At 36.7% G+C, this 22,190-nt stretch overlaps 6 protein-coding genes across 6 annotated transcripts; 4 read left to right on the forward strand and 2 right to left on the reverse strand.

Annotated features, from left to right (window-relative positions):
- Positions 1 to 1,386: 1,386 nt before the first annotated feature.
- LOC130717269 (putative bark agglutinin LECRPA3) lies at positions 1,387 to 3,560 on the forward strand. Its single transcript, XM_057567441.1, is given in 2 exon segments — positions 1,387 to 1,872; positions 1,874 to 3,560. Coding segments are annotated over 2 exon segments (687 nt in total). The 5' UTR covers positions 1,387 to 1,798; the 3' UTR covers positions 2,487 to 3,560.
- A 2,976-nt stretch (positions 3,561 to 6,536) lies between these two features.
- On the forward strand, positions 6,537 to 7,558 carry LOC130718520 (putative bark agglutinin LECRPA3). Its single transcript, XM_057569119.1, has one exon. It carries the CDS (start codon positions 6,598 to 6,600, stop codon positions 7,288 to 7,290), a length of 693 nt encoding a protein of 230 aa, XP_057425102.1. The 5' UTR covers positions 6,537 to 6,597; the 3' UTR covers positions 7,291 to 7,558.
- A 2,178-nt stretch (positions 7,559 to 9,736) lies between these two features.
- On the reverse strand, positions 9,737 to 11,421 carry LOC130720336 (probable glutathione S-transferase). Its single transcript, XM_057570964.1, has 2 exons — positions 11,087 to 11,421; positions 9,737 to 10,177 (listed from the first exon to the last, which is right to left on the reverse strand). Exons 1-2 carry the CDS (start codon positions 11,396 to 11,398, stop codon positions 9,794 to 9,796), a joined length of 696 nt encoding a protein of 231 aa, XP_057426947.1. The 5' UTR covers positions 11,399 to 11,421; the 3' UTR covers positions 9,737 to 9,793.
- A 433-nt stretch (positions 11,422 to 11,854) lies between these two features.
- On the forward strand, positions 11,855 to 12,662 carry LOC130719836 (uncharacterized). Its single transcript, XM_057570442.1, has 2 exons — positions 11,855 to 11,859; positions 12,233 to 12,662. Exons 1-2 carry the CDS (start codon positions 11,855 to 11,857, stop codon positions 12,660 to 12,662), a joined length of 435 nt encoding a protein of 144 aa, XP_057426425.1.
- A 582-nt stretch (positions 12,663 to 13,244) lies between these two features.
- LOC130720081 (chaperonin CPN60-2, mitochondrial-like) lies at positions 13,245 to 17,784 on the forward strand. Its single transcript, XM_057570684.1, has 18 exons — positions 13,245 to 13,428; positions 13,701 to 13,725; positions 13,816 to 13,947; positions 14,141 to 14,300; positions 14,412 to 14,587; positions 14,700 to 14,795; positions 15,080 to 15,184; positions 15,299 to 15,385; positions 15,471 to 15,560; positions 15,665 to 15,745; positions 15,838 to 15,906; positions 16,137 to 16,214; positions 16,341 to 16,436; positions 16,539 to 16,638; positions 16,730 to 16,833; positions 17,059 to 17,164; positions 17,276 to 17,354; positions 17,436 to 17,784. The coding sequence occupies exons 1-18, from the start codon at positions 13,391 to 13,393 to the stop codon at positions 17,548 to 17,550; spliced, it is 1,737 nt and encodes a 578-aa protein (XP_057426667.1). The 5' UTR covers positions 13,245 to 13,390; the 3' UTR covers positions 17,551 to 17,784.
- A 540-nt stretch (positions 17,785 to 18,324) lies between these two features.
- On the reverse strand, positions 18,325 to 21,558 carry LOC130721576 (pentatricopeptide repeat-containing protein At3g23020-like). Its single transcript, XM_057572376.1, has one exon. It carries the CDS (start codon positions 21,451 to 21,453, stop codon positions 18,955 to 18,957), a length of 2,499 nt encoding a protein of 832 aa, XP_057428359.1. The 5' UTR covers positions 21,454 to 21,558; the 3' UTR covers positions 18,325 to 18,954.
- Between the last annotated feature and the right edge of the window lie 632 nt (positions 21,559 to 22,190).

Consider the following 22,190-nt stretch of genomic DNA (forward strand, 5'->3'; position numbering starts at 1 on the left):
CATTTTCAAATTTCTACCTTATTTGAGGGTCAAAGAATCAGAATGTCCTTGAACATGCACTGTTCAGCATCACCATAATAAAGTCCATCAACTAGCAAGGCGAGCTCCTAGCCACCTTCTCTTAAACCACATCTATTCATATTCAATTCTAGGTGGTCTTTGACTATCATACCACTTAACTATTCTTATACCATTAAACTAACCAATCCCCCCCCCCTCCCCCCCCCCCCCCCCAAAGTGTTTCATGAAAGATGTCAATTATATACTTTCATTTTGTGTTTTATTTGGTTTATAGCATATGATAGGATGTCATGCCAACTTATTTAGGGTCCGTTTGGTGGACAGGATAAACAGACAAGATAGGATAGCAGTAATCATATCCTGCTGTAATATGTTGTTTGTTGAGCCAGCAAGATATGATAACATTATCATGTCCCTTATCCTATCTTGTCTATCATGTGTAAAAGTTATCCTGAGGGGGGAGTTAGGATAGGATATCAGTTTATGAATATTATGAATTTTTTATTTCAAAGGAAAATTTGACACATTTTTCATTGTTTCTATCATTTCCTATCAATATTATGTCCACCTCAAACGCAAGATAGAATAAAAGTCTATCTTTCTCTTATCTTATCATGTCATTATCCAATCATTTATCTTATCCTGCTTTTATCCTATCCTGACCACCAAATGAGCCCTTAAAATAGGTCACATAGGAAAAAAAAGTTACTAGAAACTAGACGGTAGATTGACAAAAAACCAATTTTACAAACGAAAAGTTTTAGGGACCAAAATATTAATTCCAAATTATTCTATCTCATATTCGCATAAATGTACAATTAAACCAACCTTTTGTCTTCTAACTAGGGCTATTAAAAACCAACCTCAGCCTTTTTTCGAGAACCTAAGATGTTATGCTCTTTCTTCCTGTGGCCCTCCCCAAGCTTACACTTTAGAGACGAGTTATGATTCATTACCATTATTACTCCATTTCCACTTCACTTTATTTATTTATTTATTTATATATATATATATATCATATGATTAATCACATCTTTTTTTTTTTCTTTCATATATCTTTCTTTTTCAAGACCACATTTCCATTTTTCAGGAGGTGAAATGAAACTTGATGACTTTAAGACGACACCTCATTTCTTACTTTAATACTACTTTCATCCTCACACATACCCCAATATGATCTAAGCAATTATCTAGGACCACTTCCACTGTATCGAGGGGATGTTATTGACATGAGGACAAGGTTATGAAGAAATCCATTTCTTTCTTTTTAACTAATGACTAGATACATTCATTAAATGAATGAACCTAAAAAGTTATTTTTACTTATATATGTGACCGGAGGGTGGAGGGTGTATAATGCTTCGGATTTTCCTGCTCTCCCAATTCTTGACATATTTCATTTCTTGATATAATCTCATCATTCCAATATTCTTCAATCTCCTGGTTCAGGATTTGATCGATCATCTACAACTTCTTCATCCGAAAATGCCTTAAATGAGAGAATGAAGAATTTAATTCACCAACTAAGATCATCCACTATCCAATCTCCATTGGAACTCATCAGTCACATTAAAAGCTGCTGGCACATTACGAAGAGCCACCCTCATGTGCCTTTTGAAAGAAAACTCTTCCATAACCCCAGCATTAACATTAAAATGGTGTACTCGTGCTTTCATAACAACATCAAAAGAAGTAGGCTATAAATAAGAGAAATAAATCACCATAATATACACACTCGTCGATCAACCATACAGTATTATCCACAAAACAAACAACCATGTCCATTTCCTTCAACTTCCCCCATTTCACCCCAGGTGACCCAAGTATAACTCTCCAAGGTGATGCCAAGATTCTTGGCCCTGCCAAATGATCCATCCATTGGTTGGACTACAAGTCGTGCTTGGTATGCAAAGCCAGTGCCCATTTGGGATTCTGCCACTGGTGGTGTTTCAAGCTCTGTCACTTCCTTCTCTTTTGTTGTGAATGACTTCGAAAGTTATATACCAGCTGATGGTCTTGCCTTCTTTCTTGCACCGTATGAGACTCAGATTCCTAGCAATTCAGCTGGTGGGAATCTCGGATTGGTTAACAGCACCACTGCCTTGAATCAATTTGTTGCTGTAGAATTTGATACTTTCACCAATGATTGGGACCCAAATTCTAGTCATATTGGAATCAATGTTAACTCTGTAATTTCGCTGAAGACTGTGCCATGGAACAGGGTGTCTGGTTCATTGGAAAAAGTAAGTATAATCTATGACTCTTTAACTAAGACATTGAGTGTTGCTGTGACTCACAAGAATGGTGAAATTTCCACCATTTCTCAAGTTGTTGATTTGAAAGCAGTGCTTCCGGAAAAGGTCAGCGTTGGTTTTACTGCAACCACAACATCAGGCTTTCGTGAGAAGCATGACATCCATTCATGGTCTTTCACTTCAACCTTGAACAACAACAGCTCAACATAAATGTTATTGCAAACTCTGCATGATTTGCCCTACTTATGCTATAATGATTTGATGTTGTGAACTTCAGTACTATCTAAAATATGCACCATGCATATGGATTTTTGCTTAATGATTTGTATTGAATTTGCCTTTAATCATTTTATATTCAGTCACGTTTATTAATGTTTGGTTACATTGCATATAGGGACATCAGTAGTCCTAATGTAGAATTATATTGTGGGGGTAATGGTTCCAGGCTAAGCCAAACCACCCCTATCAGCTTTCTGGATACCCTGAGTATTATTGAAATGTTGTCCACCTGAATCACACTGTGACACAACGTATTCTAGTTAAAAATATCCCATATAAACTAAGGATTCAGCCACAGTAAATAGGTGTTCATAATTGAAAAAAGGATCCACAATCCCAAACTAGTGTTTAGCTTCACATGACATCTAATTAAATACTATGCCTCACTATCAATCAGATTGCACATAAATTAATGAAATATCCCTTGAACCAACTGCAATTCAACGGTGCCCACTAGGGTGGGCAAGTTATAATCCTGGTCCATGTGGACCAGAGGATAACTTTGTCTTTTCCCTTTCCCTTTAGCCTTTACTCTTTCCTCTTCCTGGCAGACTCTTTGTTCCTCCTCCCTTTACCTTTCTCAATCGAAAAGCTCCACCACGACATCTTCATCCTCCTCCTCTGGTTCGATTACTTCTGCGGCGAAGGGTGAACCGTGGCCGTTTCCAAGGGAGTCCGACTAGGCGACTGTGAAGTGCAGCGACGGGGAAGCGCCGAGGAGGGTGACGACGACGGTGTGCTGCGAGGATCGGCACGGTCTGAACCAGGACATGACGCAGGCCATCATTGTCTCTTCATGAATCACCTGCCACCATCCTCGACGGGGAAGCGCCGAGGAGGCTGTTGGGTCTGGTTCAAGTTCAAGTTCATAGCTTTTTTCAAGTTGTTCATCTCCTTTCCATCCCCTTCTCATTTGCTATAGATCTGATATGTATTTTTTTAGGTTCTTTTGAGTTTTTTGTATAAATTGATTTCTGGAACGGGATGCATTTTGAGTTTGCTTCAGATCTGGTTATTATGATCAAGCTTTTGTCATCTTCTTGTGCTCACATATAGTCTTTCAATTAAAAATGTGTCTTCATCAGCTAAGACATTTCATGCAGCGTTTGTACCCTTTGTTTAGAATTGGAATAAGTGTTGATAATGAAACAATTCTACACGAATGTACTTGGAATTAGTTTATTTAAACTGCAATTATTTGAGAATGACAATGGAGGGATTGAAGGTGGGCTTGGCTTGGTTATGGAGGTCTGATGAAGGTGGGTGGTTGAAACTTGAATGGGTTTCTCTGGGGAAGGGAGGAGGGAGGAAGAGAAGGTTTGACATTTTACACTTTTACCCTTTTGATTTCCAATAAATCCTAACCGTTGATCTAAAGAATATTTCAAGATTCTCTAATCCAATGGTGTTGAGGGATGGTCCATTGGGTGGACCAGGATTATAACTTACCCACCCTAGTGGGCACCCAATTCAACAATGCATTGAAAAGTATTGAGATTGATTGTGCGTTAATTAAAAAAATTGCAAGCAACAGCGAGCAAATAAGCAACTGGATTCATATACCCATATGCAGGAAAATTGAAATAAAAGCTAATGCTAATGAAAGTAAATAAAGGTCCCATAGTTATTTTAACATTTTACCAACTGCATACACTACAAAAAAAAATCGCTGATTTTCTAGATTTTGGAAGAACAAAGGTGAATGTGATGAATATATAGTTTTTTTAGGGTTTTGAATTTCTGGGTTTAAGGATTTGAGTTATGGGAGGAAGAGGAAGAAGATGAAGGTGGAAAAACATGGATTAAAATTGATTAAAATATTTTCAAGGGATTAAAATTGATGTGAAAAAGTCTATGTGGTCATCCTCAGCTGACTATAGGCTTGCCCCTAGATCGTTGATCGGTTAAAATTTAGCAAAAGACTTAATTTGATTAAAAAAATACTTCAAGGGATCCAATTTGATGCAATTTTTTTTTCTTAAGGACTCAATTTGATTCCCTTTACAATTTTAAGCGTTTTTTCTTTGGTCATCTTGGGCAGCAGGCAACTCAACGAGCACTGGGTTGTGTGGTCACTTGGGCTTACCAAGAGAACAATGGGTTGAGAGGCCATTTGGGTCGTCTAGGATAATAGTTGGCCGAGAGGTTGTTTGTGCCGACTAGAACAACACTCATTTTTTCATATCATTCTCATTCACTTTTTGTCACTCTTTTCTTATCACATCACTCATCATTACTGTTATTTCTCTATCTTATTCTTATATATCTTTCTATGGGGTGTGAGTGAAATGATTGTGAATAGATTTATTTTTCATGTTTATCCACTTGTTGCAATAATAAGATAGACCACATTACAATGACAAAAACACATCTCAGTAAAAGTGAAAAAAAATATAATATATCTGAGATGTTAAGAAGTCTCGGATTGACTAGAGTTATGACTAATTAAATTAGTCATTAATTGTTAGGGTGGTTCTTGGAGTTAATTAGACTTAATCCAAACTCTGAGATGATATCATAGCTCATCCTAGCTAAATTAGTTTATGAGAAATTAACTACTCACAGATGAGATATTCGCAGATGTTCATTTGTGCAAATTTCATGCTATAGATGATCAGTGTGATGTGGTGTGTTAAAAAGTCACACATTAATTAGACATATGATTAAATAAGTCCTTATATAAGTTAGATAAATTTTTACTCTTCAGCTAACTTTTAAGATAAAGTTAGACTTAATGATAAAAGAATATTTTATCAGTTTAGCATGTTCTTAACTATTTTCTATCTTGGTTAAAAAAATACTATTTTGAGTATTTTCTATCTTGAAAGAATTTGATAGGTTTTTGTCATCGTGGGAATTGAATCTATCTACTTCTAATTCAACTCCTATCGTACAAATACATGGGGAAATATACATGAACGCACATATTATCATGAAATCTGTCTACCATATTTAAATCTCCTATATATTTTTAATATTCTCAATTTCTTCAAATTGATCTAGGCATGTCATTGCCAAGTATATATGTCTGCGTTATCCATTAATCTTCAATGACAACATTATAAAAATACATGTGTAGTTTAAAAAGTCAGAATGATAATGTTTTCACGTTTCATTCCTTTATATATGCCATGAAGCAGGATTAATAATTTCTTTCACGAGTAGCAATTTTCTAATTCAGAAAAAAAAAAATGGAAAAGAAAACCACTTAATTATTACACATCAAACACGAATACAAACTAAAATTTTCTAGTGATGGTGGTCTTTTTTTTTTGGATAAGCTTCTAGTGATGGTGGTAAGTTAGTAACAAGGGGCGGAGCCACTGTGGGCATGCCCCCAAAGTTTTGACTTTTGATATTTTATTATCATATATTATATATTTATATACTAGTTGTATTTTTAATTTTGGAAAAAAATAGTATCAAAATAAGTTGTAAATGTGTCAGAACTAAAGTGCCATGACTATATATGTTACTCATTTCGTTCCAAAATATATGTTACTTAAGATTATATATGGATATTAAAAACTCATCATTTGATAAATATTTTAACTAAATAATCCTCTTTAATTATTTTAACTAAATAATCCTATTTAATATTCAGAGCAGAGTAATGTGATTATAGTTACGTGCATACCGAGAATTGTGATATGTGAAAATTAAAGATAGTAGCTAGAAAAGAAATATAATATGAAATGATAATATATAGAAAAGAAAGTAAAAAAAAATATTTTAGATTTGCAAAACAGTACATACTTTAGTACGTATATAGTACAAATACTCAAACAACTTATATTTTAAAATGGGGAGAGTATTAATTACCCCTGCCGTGTTCTTTTACTATATCTTTAGCAACTTGCTGCCTTGGAAAGAAAGTCATGACTTTTTCTTTTGAATTTTGCAATCCGCAGTTTTGCATCATACAGTATTAAAAATATAGCCTATAAATAGGAGTAATTAATCACCATACCATGCATAAAACTATCAAATATATATCGATCATCAACTCCACATTGATAATTATCAACAAAGCACATCAACCATGGCCACCCCCAAGAAAATTTCCTTCAACTTCCCGAAATTCACCCCAGGTGACGCAAATATAACCCTACAAGGTGGTGCCAAGATTTTAGATAATGGGATCTTGGCCCTGCCTGATGATACATCAATTGAACAAAGCCGTGCTTTGTACACAACGCCTGTGCCCATCTGGGATTCTACCACTGGCGAGGTTGCAAGCTTCGTCACCTCCTTCTCTTTCATTGTGACTGACATTCCAAATCGTTATCCGGCTGATGGACTTGTCTTCTTTTTGGCGCCATTTGGGACTCAGATTCCCAACAATTCAGGTGGAGGGGCGCTCGCTATAGTTGATCCCAACAATGCCTTCAATCGGTTTGTTGCAGTGGAATTTGATAGCTACATCAATAATGAGTGTGACCCGAGTTATAATCATATTGGAATTGACGTTAACTCCTTGATTTCGTTGAAGACTGTGAAATGGAACAGAGTGTCCGGATCGCTGGAGAAAGTAAGTATAATCTATGACTCTCTAGCTAAGACATTGAGTGTTGCTGTGACTCATGGGAATGGTCAAATTTCCACCATTTCTCAAGTCATTGATTTGAAGGCCGTGCTTCCTGAGAAAGTCAGTGTTGGTTTTAGTGGAACCATCTGTGACGGCAGGGAAAGACATGACATCTTTTCATGGTCTTTCACTTCAACCCTGGCTTGAACATCGATACTGCCATGGAGTGATTAGATGTTGTGAACGTCAGTCGTATATCTATCTAAAATAAGCACCATGCATACATGCATGAGCAAGGTTCATTTATGTTTGTTTGTGTTGATGTTATCGTCTTGTGTTTTGGTGATTTGATATCGGTGAAAGTTTCCTAATTGAGAAGGTTTGTTCTCAAAGTTCATATATATATATATATTTGTTGCAAATAAAATGGATTGCTACTTTAAAAAGGAATGATCATTTCAAATTTTCCTTTAAATCTTTATATTCAGTCACATTTCATTATTCGCATCATACATGCATATAATATATACCATATTTTTTTTTACATCAGAAAGATAAATTGCACTTTTCAAGAATCGATCCCTGGATCTCCCTCTACCCAGCCCATATGTCTCCAGCTCGTACCATTTGAGCTATCATATGAAGACACCATGTTATCATTATAACTGCATATAAAAGAGGGAAAGAAAGAAAAAAAAAACCCTTAGATTCAGTTTCAAGTCTTTTTTTTTCTCAAGAAATTAATTCATAGTATTATTAGTGCGCCTATGGCCCGGATATTTGTCAATAGTACTGTCAAATGTGAATAGGTGCATACACGGATTAGATTTGATGAATTTTTTACCTAAATAGAATTTTAATCAGTCAAAATAATGTTCGGGTTGTATTGGGAGGGTTGATCATATCACTATTATTTTTGAAAACTGTCAATTAACAGAACTTAAAATATGTTTTTAGTTTTTAGATATCAATTTTCTAAATATTGAAAAACATGTTATTCAAACTATTTTCTTCTTCTGAAAACAGTTTTTAAAAATTGTTTATGAAAACTATTTTAAAAATTGAAAACTAAAACTGCAATTAAACAGGCCTTTAGGGTCTCCAACAGTTTTTTTTGGTGTAAGACAACAAAGAAAGGAAAAATGGAGAAAAAAAAACCCAAGCCCCTCAGATCATGGGAAAGCAAGTTCTTGGATCACCTCAATCCTTGCCTGCTAGTTAGCACCAGCCTTTGTAAGAAAATCGGCACACACATTGGCCTCCCTCAGCGTAACCTCCCAGTGACGCTAGATCAACTCCCTGATATTAGCAACCAGAAACTGCATGAGCATGGAAATGCGGAGGTGGCCTCTAAACCAGCGAGACAGCTAGCTGCGAGTCCGAGTAACACACCGCTTTCCAATAGTTTTGATTTACAGTTGAGGTTAGGGGAAATAAAAAATGTTAAATAATTTATCATTTATTATTATGTTGGGTACCAGGTTGATTCGGATGAATCTTCATGTTTTCTTGATACGGTAATACCTAAACATAACATGGTTTGCCTCCAAATCCATTCGATCAGATTTATGCGTAAATATTTCACAATCAGGTTAGGTGGGTTGGACAGATTTCCCCTACCTATGTGCACCCCTATTTGTGAATGCTCTGATGTCACAAAATGAGAATTGATATTTGTTAGACCATGAGCAATGGATGTTGAGGATTGATATTGAGGAGTGTTGGGGATTGTTGAGGGCATCCAATGGTTGTTGAGGTTTGTTGAGAGGAGAGAGGGATGGCCGGTTTGTTGAGAATTCTTAACATTGTTGAGAGGAGAGAGGGACGCCACGTGGCGCCCTCTGAGAGGCCCAGCCAGGCGCGTGTGAAACACGCGCCGACAAGGGGCGTGGAACCGGCTGGGAGGAGAGAGAAAACGCAGCTGGAGAGAGGCAGGTGACACGTGTCCCGATCTGATTGGTTCGCCGGATTTCTTTTACCCTTATCTTTTGAACTCAATTATTTCATCAAAAAAAATATTTTCTGGAAAAAAAAATTATACCAAAATTCATGATTTTTTTCCTCTATAAATAGAGACTTGGTTCGTTTGATTTGGACACAGAAAAAAAACCAAGTTTTTCACCATCTTATTATCTCTCTCACCATCTTATTTATCTATCTATTAGCATTTGTTTTGAAATGGATCCCAAGAATTACCATTTCAACACCCAGAATTTTCAAACACCCCATTTTAAAAAAAATTAAATTGTTAAGTGTTTATTGTTTTAATTTAATTTAAATCGATAATTGTAATTTTATGTAATCATAAAAACAAAAATATAAAATTAAATAAAAATGTGAAATAAAAAAGTGGTGGGGTAGGGTGAGTGGTGAGTGGTGGGGTAGGGTGTTGAGAGTTAAGTAAAATCATTGGAGTGGGTAATTGTTGAGAGAGTGTTGAATTAGAGAGAGAAAATAATGTGGAGTGTTGAGAAGAGAAAAAATGGGGTAGAAAAAGGGGTAAACAAAATGGTTTCCAACAAACCATTGCTTATGGTCTTATGAAGTAACTTACACGATAAAACTAAGGAATGTATGATTAATTTCAGCTTTTTTTTACTATTAGTGGGTCCCTAAAATTTTCTCCAACCCAACTGAATAACTATTTCTTGGGACTCTTGTGTTGTTGCATATAAATTAAATCATAATTATTATACATAATAATATAGATCTAGTGATGGTGGTGACAAGGTTGGGTAGCAAATATTGCAAGACACATCTTCCTCTTTTCTTTGAAATACTCAACTGCTAGCTCATGAGATGGGAGATTGTCTTTTATAGCAGGAGTTGCCAAGAAATTCCCTATCCATGAGTGAAGGTGAGGAAACTCTTCAGCAGTGATGAACTTGACTCCAATCACCTCTTCCATGGCCACCAGAGTATGAGCAACCCATCCCAAGGCAAGGTCTGCCAATCCTATGGTGTTGCCACCAATGAATTTCTTTTTACCAAGTCCACTTTCTTTTTCTATGAGTCTCAAAGCTTCCCAAATCTCTTTCATTTCCCTCTCGTGTTTTTCTCCATCATACCGGAAAAATTCGATAAGGTGCGTTATCTGAAAAACAAAACAAGCTATGGAAGTGGTTAGTACTCAAGAAAAGTTTAAAAATAACATAGAACAATGTTTCAAAAAAAATTGAGAACAATTCCGTTTTATTCTAAAAATATAACAAAAATGAAACATAACTTGGATAATAATTATGAGTAACTTAACTGACATTTTACATATAGAAATATTATTCTTTTATATAAAGACTAAGGTTTGATGCGTAACGAATTTGGTGATTCGCTTAAAAGAGTTAAATCTAATTTTAGTTTTTCTTCTATGAATCTATTTAGTGCCAATAAAATGTTTTACACATTCACAAATTGTTTTTTCTTATACGTACACACTAATTTGTTTAATGTATGGAGACTTTGATGATTCGCTTTTAAAAGGGCTAAGTTCTTTTTTATTGTATTCATTGGTGACAGTAGTAACTAATTATTTTATTGTGAGTGATATGCACTTCACTCCCACGACGAAGGATAAACTCTCAACTTCATAATTAAGGAACGATGTGAGCTAACCGCCATGCTACGTCTTATGGTTCTAATTTTAGTTTTTGATAGTCTATCGAATTTAAGAAGTGAATGGTCAAATTAATCTCTGAAGGTGTTGGACGCTAACAAATTCGTCACGGGAAGAAAGAAATATCCTTGATGTCACTGATTGCGTAAAATATCGGTCCATTTAGCTTGATCGACGTTTCATCTTATCGCAGAGACTAATTTGACCGACATTTTACATAATTAAGAACCCTAGAATGTATTTTCTAAGTCTAGATACGAACACGTCAACGCCTAACACTTTCAGTGACCAATTTCACCATTCACTCAAATTTAAGATTTAAAAAATGGGATTCTCTATAAAAAAAAAAATGAAAGAGGGAAAAAAATAGATCAGAAGTTTGTAAATTTATACCGCTTCATCGATGAATTTTGACCAAAAACGAACATTGGATCTCTCTTTAGCGTCTTGGGGCATAAGAGGGATCTGAGGCCATGTCTCGTCAATGTATTGAAGAATGACCATTGACTCTGCTACTGGTTTTCCATTATGTACAAGAACAGGAACCTTCTTGTAGATGGGATTGTATTGCAATAACAGGTTGCTCTTGTTTGCTAGATCTTCCCCAATGTACTCATAAGTCACACCCTTTAATTTTAGTGCCCATATAACCCTCTGGGTATATGGACTTGCCCATAGACCAAAAACCTTAACATCATCCTCCATTATTGATTAATATTGCTCTAAAATCTAATTCAATGTTTCTGTGTGGATGTGATTGTATTACTTGAACACAGCGAGCTTTATAGAGTTGAAATGTGGAAAATTCCTGGTTTTACTACCAGCCAAGAAAAGTCTGAAACGCAAGATGAATAATCAACTGCATCATGCTTTGGAAAATTTCTGGCGTTTTTTTTGCCATTTAGATGCTTTTTTGACCAAACTAGTGAAATATTTTTCAAAATTTTCAATTGAGTGTTAGGTTACAAAAATAGAGCGAGTGCTAATTAGATGGTGCGACTTGTAGAAGAAATCCCATATGCAACACAACTTGTTGTTTTCAAGGTTTGAAACTCAAAACCTAAACTATTGAGGAGCAAAACCTAAAATGTCTATGGATTAAAAAGGTCCCTCCACAGTTAAGTGAGTGTTTGAGGCAAGGACGGATCCATTCACACTATAATGGGGTAAGTGCCCCCACAAGAATTACATACCGATTAGACACTAAATATATAAAATGTATTATTCTGTCATGAGTAATGTACAATTTTTATATAAAATGTATTAATTTTTTCAATTAATTTTTTTATATTTTGACATAATATGTTTATATAAATGTGTGTGTATATATTGCTCCTACGACTTTTATTTTCTGGATCCGTCACGTCACTGAGGTGGTGGTGGTGGTGGTGAGTGACATGATGTGTGAAGTTGTGGTGATTAGTTATGTTGTGTTTGAGTATGTGGTGAACAAGAAGGAAGGTAAAGTGTTGAGCTGCTACAACATATGGAGATGATCAATGGAGATTTTTATGATGTTGTGTTTGAACTGACCTAAAGGATCATATATGTGCTGAGGAACGAGGGAGGAGGTTTCCTCCTAGGATTCACGGGTTCTATTGGGCATTCCAAGATCCTCCAGGCTGAATTGATAGCTATCCTCCAGGGCCTTCGTGCTTGTTGGGGCAATGGCTATCGTCAGGTCCAGGTCTTCTTCGATTCTACTCTAGCTATTGCTATGCTAAAGGGGTCTGTACCTCAGTTTCATGTCTATGCTGCTCTTATTTTTTCTATCAAGTCCATGCTTCATCGGTCTTGGCAAGTTGAGTTGCAACATTCTCTTCGGGAGGGTAATGCCCCGACAGACTTCATGGCAAAGCTTGGTGCTGATCTTCCTTCGGTGCAGCTCCAACATTTCACAGAGCCTCCTTCGGGACTTGCTCCTTTGCTGTTGGCGGATAGCCTTGGTGTTCCTCAATTGAGGCCTTAGCTTTTCTTTCTTTTAGCTGTCATGTACCAAAAAAAAAAGGATTAGATATGTAGTACTTTAACCAATTGGTATCAAAACATGTTATTTTTAACGTGTGAAGCAAGATTTTCACATGTCGTTTTCAAGGGGTCAAGTATTTGAATTTTTTTAACTTATATAAAAAACAAAATTATTTACCAAAAGAAAATAGTTAAAAAATAATTTATCAACATGTGATAGTTTTGGTCACATAGAGAAATTGGTTGTTTGCGACGGTAAATAAATTTGTCACCAAATCCTTATCAGATTGATGAAATGAGTGACAAAACTTTAGAGTGAGATATATTTTGTCGCAAATACAGTCATCCATTGTTCCACGAAATTAGTTATTTGTATATCTTGTCCCGAAATTCACGACTGAAATGTTCATTCTCTAATTTTTGTCCGTAGTTCAAAATCTATTCTTCAATGAACCAAGGATTTTAAGATGGATTAAACTATATTATTTTGGTAAATTATTTTATTTTTTATATTTTTTTAAAGAGGAAGAAAAGGATTCGATTTTGATAAGGTTGTTATTATAAAATGAAAACATAAACCTGAAAAACATAAAACCCTAAACCCTAGAAGCTGCTTCTTCTAGAGCCTTCCCTTCCCTTCCCTTCCCTTGAAAAGCAACCAGGCACAGCGCTGTTTCTCCACACCAGTGTCTGCAACTTCTTGAGTGTGACCAATCCAACAACATCATCATGTATCGCTTTGCCACTTCCCTTGCCTCCAAAGCTCGGTAAGTCACCAATGGCAATGCTCCCTTCTGGTTTCATAAACCTTTTCAATCACCATTGTATTCACTCCGGATTGCTTTGTTTTCTAAAAAAAATTTCTGGGTCGTCGAGAAAATGACTAGAAACGGATCAAAATTGATGATTTTTCATTTACTGGTCATAGTGTCTGAGATAGATCCAGCCATGCCAATTGGTTTTATGTGCATATGTTGTGCTTGAATGTTTCATTAGCTTGAATGGTTCTAACTGTAGATCATTGATCTTTTGGTTGCAGGATTGCTAGGAACACCAGTCAACAGGTGAAACACCATTGGTTGAATATCATTTGATTTTTTGTTGAAAATGTTTTGAGATTGGTTCTAATTTGATCTATTTATTGAATTGCATAGATTGGAAGCAGGGCGGCGTGGAGCAGGAATTATGCGGCCAAAGACATTAAATTTGGTGTGGCGGCTCGGGCTCTGATGCTTAAGGGTGTTGAAGAGCTTGCTGATGCAGTCCAAGTAACCATGGGCCCTAAGGTAACCAAGCAAATATTTTATATTGTATTTGCTGGTGAAAGTTATTTTTGGTGATGAAATTTTATACGTAAGAATGCTGATCTAAGATCACTATTGAATCACACACACATATATGAGGGAAGAGCAACGTTTTTGGATGTAGGAATGAGAGATATCAATTATAGTCTTATCATTTAATTCTTTATGATTTTAGGGCCGCAATGTGGTGATTGAGCAAAGTTTTGGTGCCCCTAAAGTGACAAAAGATGGAGTAACTGTTGCCAAGAGCATTGAATTCAAGGATAAAGTCAAGAATGTAGGTGCCAGTCTTGTAAAGCAGGTTGCAAATGCCACCAATGATGTGGCTGGTGATGGTGAGCTGTTTAATCCGTGGAAGATTGTACTACCATTGGTTGTGCCATTATTTTGGTGTTTTTTGTGTGACTTGTGACTGAGTAATGACGGGGCTCTCTAAATTTTGGCAGGAACCACATGTGCTACAGTTCTTACTCGAGCAATATTTGCGGAAGGGTGCAAATCAGTTGCAGCTGGTATGAATGCAATGGACCTGAGGCGAGGTATAAATATGGCGGTTGATTCGGTGGTGACAAACCTGAAGAGCAGAGCACGAATGATTAGTACTTCTGAAGAAATAGCTCAGGTTGGTGTCTCTAATTTTTCGAGGTGTCTTTTTTTAGGAGACTGGAGATAGCAACAAGGAATGAGAGACATGAGTTTAAACTGAACCTTATATTTCAAATTTGTGATGATAGGTTGGGACAATATCTGCTAATGGGGAGAGAGAGATTGGTGAATTAATTGCAAAAGCTATGGAGAAAGTTGGCAAAGAAGGTGTAATCACAATAGCAGTAAGTTCCTGTACTTTTATCCTGTAAACATTTTCTCTTATGTGGGTTTTATGTTTAATATGGATCTGGGTATAGGGCGATTTCATGTGATGCTTTTTTTTTATTAATATGATATACAGTAGATGGTACATTTTTCTTGATTTTTCCCTCATGATTATGAATCCCATATCAATCACTTATTTCTGAGCCTTTCCTTTCCTCCCCGTTATCCTTACTTCCTGAGGGTTTCATGCCCTACACTTTATGATATGCTGGGACCTAACCTAACATTTGAACTGTTTCAGGATGGCAAGACATTGGAAAATGAGTTGGAAGTTGTTGAAGGCATGAAGCTTGACAGGGGCTACATTTCTCCATATTTCATAACTAACCAGAAGAACCAGAAATGTGTATGTTTTTTCTCTCTGTTTCTACTTCACGAGTTCACGGCATTTGAAAGGTTTTTGAATCGCGTACCCCTCTATTTTCTTGATATCATGTTGATTGTGTCATTTTTCCAACAGGAACTTGAAGATCCTCTCATTATAATCCATGAGAAGAAAATCTCGAGTATAAATGCCATAGTTAAAGTACTAGAGTTAGCGTTGAAGGTGAGTGATGTTATTTGACTCATTTTGAATTGACTTTCTTTAGATATTGATATTGACTGCCACTTACTCTGTTACTCATCTCCAGAAACAAAGACCTCTATTGATTGTGGCAGAGGATGTGGAAAGTGAAGCCCTGGCAACTCTTATTCTAAATAAGCTTCGTGCTGGAATCAAGGTTTGTTTTGCCAGTCTGTGGCTTTACATTTTGGTTCTTTGGTACCTCAAATATTGGGTTCCTAGTTTTGCTTGTTTGATGTGGAATTTGTTGCATTGCGTTAGGTATGTGCCATCAAAGCCCCTGGTTTTGGTGAAAATCGAAAATCTGGTCTCCAGGATCTTGCTGTTCTTACAGGAGGTCAAGTAAGTTTTCTATTTGCAATGGGGTACTACTAGTATCATATTCTATAATATCTTACAAACCTTCGAATCACACTTTTTCTCAATCCATTTAGCTTATCACTGGAGAGCTTGGCATGAATCTTGAAAAAGTGGATCTAGAGATGCTTGGCTCTTGCAAAAAGGTAACCTTTTATTCTAAGTTTCTAACTACTATATCTTTTCATGCATGATCGTGCTTTGGTACTCTCTCTTGGTTAATTTCCGTGATGGCTCAGTTTTGTTTGAGGATTCAGACTCAGAGCTTGTTTTTTGTTTACGCTTGAATTAAATTTTGAATGAACTTACAAGTTTTAGCCTGATAATGTGTAAGATTAAATGACTTAGACTCTAATCGAGTTTCCTAATGTTTTAGATTACTATTTCCAAAGATGACACTGTCATTCTTGATGGAGCTGGTGATAAGAAAGCACTTGAGGAAAGATGTGAGCAGGTTTGTTTGAGTCTCCTATTAGATTTGGTTCCGCCATTGTTTGTATATTCTGCTTTTACCTAGTAATGGGTCTGATGGTTTCCTGATGTTTCTGGCTTGTTTCTTGTGATGAATTTTGATAAACAGATTAGGTCTGCAATTGAAAATAGCACTTCAGATTATGACAAGGAAAAATTACAAGAAAGATTAGCCAAACTTTCTGGGGGTGTTGCAGTGCTTAAGGTATGCATATTTAAGTTGCCCTTCTTGCTTTTGGGTTTTAGCTTGATGAATATCCTGAGTTTCTGTCATGATAAATTAACATCTGAAACTTGACCTTTGTAGATTGGAGGAGCTAGTGAGGCTGAAGTTAGTGAGAAGAAGGATAGAGTGACAGATGCCTTAAATGCAACTAAGGCAGCTGTAGAGGAGGGCATATTACCTGGTAAATTATTAGCCCTAGCTGTGTTGTTTGTATGCCTAGTTCTACATCCTCCACTTCCTTTCACATCTGATATATATTTTGCACTGCTCAGGTGGTGGTGTTGCTCTTCTGTATGCATCTAATGAGTTGAGTAAGCTTCAAACTGCCAACTTTGATCAAAAGATAGGTGTCCAGATTATCCAAAATGCTTTGAAGGTTAGACTTTTCTGTGCTTTTGCTTATGTTTAGATCATCCTTAGCATTTTTTGTTGGCAGGGCTCCACTCAACATGTTTTTCTTTCTTCTTCCTTTCTGATTGCTTTAAGGCCTCCTCTTCATGCAATATTTTCAGCTGGAGATTTGTCTTTAAGATATAGTATGGTTTACCTATAATTTCAGTTTCTTGCTCTCTTTTACTAACTGTTGTAACAAACGATGCAGACACCTGTGCACACAATTGCAGCAAATGCTGGAGTTGAGGGCGCTGTTGTTGTCGGTAAATTATTGGAACAAAATAATCCTGATCTTGGGTATGATGCAGCCAAAGGTCAGTGTTCTTATTTTTCCCTTTCCCTGGGCTCATTTACCTTTGCCAAAAGATAAGATTCTTACATCATTACTGATTACGGTTTCATCTTTTTTCCCACTTTGTAATTAGGTGAATATGTTGATATGGTTAAATCTGGAATAATTGATCCATTGAAGGTGATTAGAACCGCACTGGTTGACGCAGCCAGGTAGGATGTTAAGAACTTTGTGGTGGATATATGTCTTTGGTTTTTTTTTACGTAGCTTAACTAATCAAAATTTTCCTGCAGTGTGTCTTCTTTGATGACAACAACTGAAGCAATTGTGACTGAATTTCCAAAAGAAGATAAAGATGTTCCTGCTATGGGTGGTGGCATGGGTGGCATGGGTGGAATGGATTATTAGAGGCTATTTCCCCTAGTGATTTTTTCTTCCGTTGGACCTGGATTAAAGTGGTGCTTCACCACTATTATAGCATTTTTTGCTTATTTATTGAGAGAAGGCATCCATGTAATCATAGTGAGAGTTCCAGGATGTAGGTAGGAGAAATTGTGATTATTGTTGCAATGATAAATAAGACATTTGGAACAATTTTCACCTTCAAAACCAGCAAAGAATGGTTTCACGCTGGAGTTTTCACTGACAAGACTACTCATCGAAGTTATCCTTAACTTTTCTATGAAATTAAAATGGAAATTGCTGGATGGCACGACAAAACCTCCAACAATATTTGAAGTCTGAAATGTGACCTTTGGATCTTAATTGATTTTGACCTGCTTGAGTTTTGGTTTAGTTTGAGAATAAATACTTTAAGTGCAAATCACTAGTGCCTCACGTGCCAGAAAATTTTAGTAGAAAGGTAGAGATCTTTTAATATTATTTGCTATAGAATATGGTTAAAGATAAATTCAGGAAATTTTTTCATCAATCAATCTTTTTAAGATCTAAAAAGATATAATTTAGCATTTCAAAAAACAAAAAAGATATAATTTAGTGATGTATTGTAAAATAATTTCAAGTTCTGTATATTCTGATTCTATTTAGGAAACAACTTTTAAGATCGAACTGAAAAATGGACAGTCAAACTTAGGACAGATAAATAGCATTTCAAGATTCATAATTCATATATAGCTTTGTTTATACTACTCAGTGCGACGATAGATTAATCCGCAGAACAAATGAAACACAAAATTTCCTCACTTTGTTATGTAAGTGGTGAAAACAACTAGTCACCGTATCATGTGTGTGGGAAGATAGTATATTATTCACACACTGAAAAGTTCTGCTTGTTTGTATATCTTAAGCTATTAATACAGGGCTTAAATATAAGAAAAAATAACTGAATAATTACTACAACTAAGCACTAACTATTAACACAAGTAGCTTACAAGTGGTTACAACTTACAACTAAGTGCTAACTAACACATGTAGTTTACAAGTGGTTATGGTTCATATACCTCAGTTCACTGTATTGCATATCACACAGATCACCTAAAAATGTTTTTCTATTCTCACAGCTTCAACCAAAGTTCTTATTGGCCACATCAAGCCATCGACTGGGTCAAATCCAAGGACAGAACCATGTCAGACTTGCATTATATAATGCACTCGGATATTTGATTGGTAACAATGAGTTCAGCTGGCATGCTATCATATTGATCTCATCCTCTTATCATGCATACAATTCTCCTCCCACAAAAGCCATTAGGAGTTGCTTCTCCGAGAATCAGTTCTTCCACCGTGAAAATCCACCGTGTATCCAAATATGGACTAAGCAAGGTCTTTGAAACCATGTTGCACGAGATATATCTATTCAGTATCATAATCATCCATTTCAAGCACACTTGAGAGTGCTGATGTCCATGCCAGCAACCCACTGGAAGCATCCTCTTTCATCAATACATGTAACTTGTCAACAGCCTGCTTTGATACTCCATATCTATGCAAAAGAAATCCAAGTGATCTTAAACTAAAGTCATCAAATTGAATGGAAGCTCCGACCATTCCCTTGAAAGTCTCCATCACTTCCTTGGGTCTCCCAGCAATAGCATATAGGTCAAGCACATTATTATAACTTAAAGAATCTGTCAAGAGTCCCAATTTTCTCATCTGCTTTGCAATTTGGATGGCTTCATCAAACCTTGCAATTTTCTTATACAAACATAATATCATTGCGAATGAAAACTCATTTGCAGTTCCATTTTTCTTTAAGGTCTCAAACATCTCTTTTGCTTGGTCAACCATAGATTGCTTAGCATAAAGATCAATCATACAATTTGAAGAATATACAGAGGGACCTTCTGCTGATGATTGAAGCAACTTGTATGTTTCTTGTGCTTTTTTCAGGTAGCCACCTTTTGCATACAACTTGATCAAAGAATTATATATAACTGTGTTCCCTGGCAACCTAGCTCTTTTCATTTCATCCACATAACTAATGCCTTCTTTGACCCTTCCAACATCAGAAAAAGCATTGATCAATACCCCGTAGAGTATAACATCAGGCTGCACACCGTGTCCAATCATTTCCTTGTATGTGTCTTCTGCCATGTCCAATTGACCTAATTTCACAAAACTGGAAATCAAGGCACAATATGGGATGCAATTACTCACTAATCCTGCTTCCTGCATTTTTTTCAGATAAGGTTTGGCAATATGTGGCTGGTCAGCACTGGCCAAAATTTGAATGAGAGAACTATAGCTGCATCTATCAGCAACCACACCGTGTTTCTCCATACTATCAAACAATTGACATGCTTTATAATAGCATTTCCCTATGCCATAAGCTTTAATCATCACATTGAACTCAAGGACACTGAGATTCTTCCGTTCTTGGCACCAAATGAAGACTTTCTCAGCTTCCAAAATATGTCCATGCTCCCCATATGCATCAATATTTGCAGCATAGCATTCAGATGTCATCTTGCCAGCTAAATGAAATCTCTGAAACCATAACAAGGACCGGTCAAGCATCCCTGCTTCTATGTACATCCTTGTCAAAGCAGACTGGGTGAACTGATCAATTTCAAGGCCCCTCCCCTCCATCTCTGTTATAAGCTCTTCTGCTTCATGAACCATTTTCCTTATTGAGTATGCATACAAGAGGGTACGGTAACTCACAAGATCTGGCTTCAGGCAGGCCTCCTTCATTGTCTTAAAATATTTTGTTGCCATATCTATATCATTATGCTTAGTATGGAGAGAAATGAGAATATTGTATGTCCTTGTGTCAGGTGAACATCGAAGCTCTTCCATTTTTCTTAGAAGTGAACTCACTTCCTCTAACCGTCCATGGTTCCCACAAATGTGCATCATTGTATTGAATGTCACCGTGGTTGGGGGTATGCCTTGTTCAAGCATCTTAACAAAAGTTTCAGAAGCTTCTTTAAGTTGACCAGCCTTTCCATACGTATCAATCAAGGTGTTATACGTATGCGAGCCGATAGAAGCATTAACACATGACACTCTCTCTTCTAATTCTGATGTGGCAACTGTATCGTGTTTGTTTGGTCTCAAAGGTTTGCCTAATGACCACTTTCTGAAAAACTCCTCAGCTTTCTTAAATTCCCCTGCTTTCTTGTACAGCTGAACTACAATCACCATAGTGACCTCATCAGGCACCATCCCTTGTTCCAGCATCGTTTCAAGCCAAAAAAGCGCGTCTTCCCTCAGCCCACCTTTGCTATAAACATCAATCAAAGTCCCGTAAGTAGAATTCGTGGCAACAATCCCTCTTGCATTCATCTCATTCCACAAACCCTCCAAGTCGGTCCACTTGCGCGCTCTACCAAGGGTCCTAATCATAATGTTATAATGAATCACGTTCAGTTCATGAGAGTTCTTGTTAAACCACTCGAAAATCTCCAAAGCTCTATCCCACCTCACCTGCTCCTTCAAAATAATGCTCCTTTCCTTGTTACCTATCCTCTCCTCCCACGGCCTCAGAGCCTTCTCCACGCCCCGAACCGCGTCCAAGTCTCTCAGAATGGCGGGAATGATTCCACCGTACGACACGCATTTCATCGAACACTTGGTATGCACCTTCTCTGTTTTCCTCTTTGTGACAACCCCATCATCTGAATTCTTCTCTAGACCCTGATTCTTCAACTGGGTCTCCTGGTTAACGCGATTTCCTCTTCCATGTCCACGTTTAACGATGCTGGTTCCGTTGTTGGGGGTGAGTCTTCGTTTTTTACCTATGTGGGAAACTTGTTCAGCTTTCTCTGATGGAGAAACTGTGTTCTCGTTTCGATTTGCGAACACAGGTGCTTGTGTGTGAGTGTGCAAGAGTTGTAAGCTGACAAACATTTCGAGGAGCTGAAACGAGGTGAATTCGAGGTTGGTACTTCGGCGTTACTCGGCAGAAGACGACATGAGAAGTGCTGGTTTTGGTTTTTCAGGTTCAATGGAAGAGTGTTTGTGGACTGAAGCAAAAGTGACCGTAGTGCATGTATCATATATATTTGGCTTAATAGCACTTTTGGTCCCTCATTTATCACAATTTAACAGTTCTGGTCCCATATAAAATTTATTAGTACTATCACAAGTTTAAAGCAATTGAAGTTAATCCCAACAAAACACCAATAATTAATTATGTTTAGGTTCATGATTTGGTTTAGATTTCATTTTCTCGAACTCGAAATCTAAATTGACCTCATTGTCAATCCAATTCATGAGTTCAATCCAATTCGATTTTCTGGCTTTAGGTTAGTTTGGGTAGGATAGGACGAGTTGATCAAATCAATCTAATCTATGTGCTCCTCTACACATGAGATGATCCCAAAATAATAGTTTAAGTTGTGAGAGCTGAGAGCTATAAAACTACATATCGTTATTTCAAATAAAGAAATGTATAGAAAATGATTAAAACTTTTTTGAGGGAACAATTTGTTGGGGGAGATAGGGGAGCCCATGAGCCGAGGAGTAAGACACCAAGAGATATCGACGTCACATCTTAACCCAAAATATTAAGGCATTAGGTTTATGGGTCACATCTCTTATAAAGTCTTCTCATCGCTCAAACTTAACCAATGTGAGACACCAAC

The sequence above is a fragment of the Lotus japonicus genome, chromosome 5, assembly GCF_012489685.1.
Source record: "Lotus japonicus ecotype B-129 chromosome 5, LjGifu_v1.2".
In the NCBI taxonomy this organism is placed as follows: domain Eukaryota; kingdom Viridiplantae; phylum Streptophyta; class Magnoliopsida; order Fabales; family Fabaceae; genus Lotus; species Lotus japonicus.

Bases quoted from the DNA above. Each gene is read 5' to 3' on its own strand.
- LOC130718520 (XM_057569119.1), top strand. From the start codon at position 6,598: ATGGCCACCCCCAAGAAAATTTCCTTCAACTTCCCGAAATTCACCCCA.
- LOC130720081 (XM_057570684.1), top strand. From the start codon at position 13,391: ATGTATCGCTTTGCCACTTCCCTTGCCTCCAAAGCTCG. The intron at 14,588-14,699 runs GTTGGTGTCTCT...TTGTGATGATAG, and splicing joins CTTCTGAAGAAATAGCTCAG to GTTGGGACAATATCTGCTAA. The intron at 16,215-16,340 runs GTTTGTTTGAGT...TTTGATAAACAG, and splicing joins TTGAGGAAAGATGTGAGCAG to ATTAGGTCTGCAATTGAAAA.
- LOC130720336 (XM_057570964.1), bottom strand. From the start codon at position 11,398: ATGGAGGATGATGTTAAGGTTTTTGGTCTATGGGCAAGTCCATATACC. The intron at 10,178-11,086 runs GTATAAATTTAC...TTTGTTTTTCAG, and splicing joins CAAAATTCATCGATGAAGCG to ATAACGCACCTTATCGAATT.
- LOC130721576 (XM_057572376.1), bottom strand. From the start codon at position 21,453: ATGTTTGTCAGCTTACAACTCTTGCACACTCACACACAAGCACCTGTG.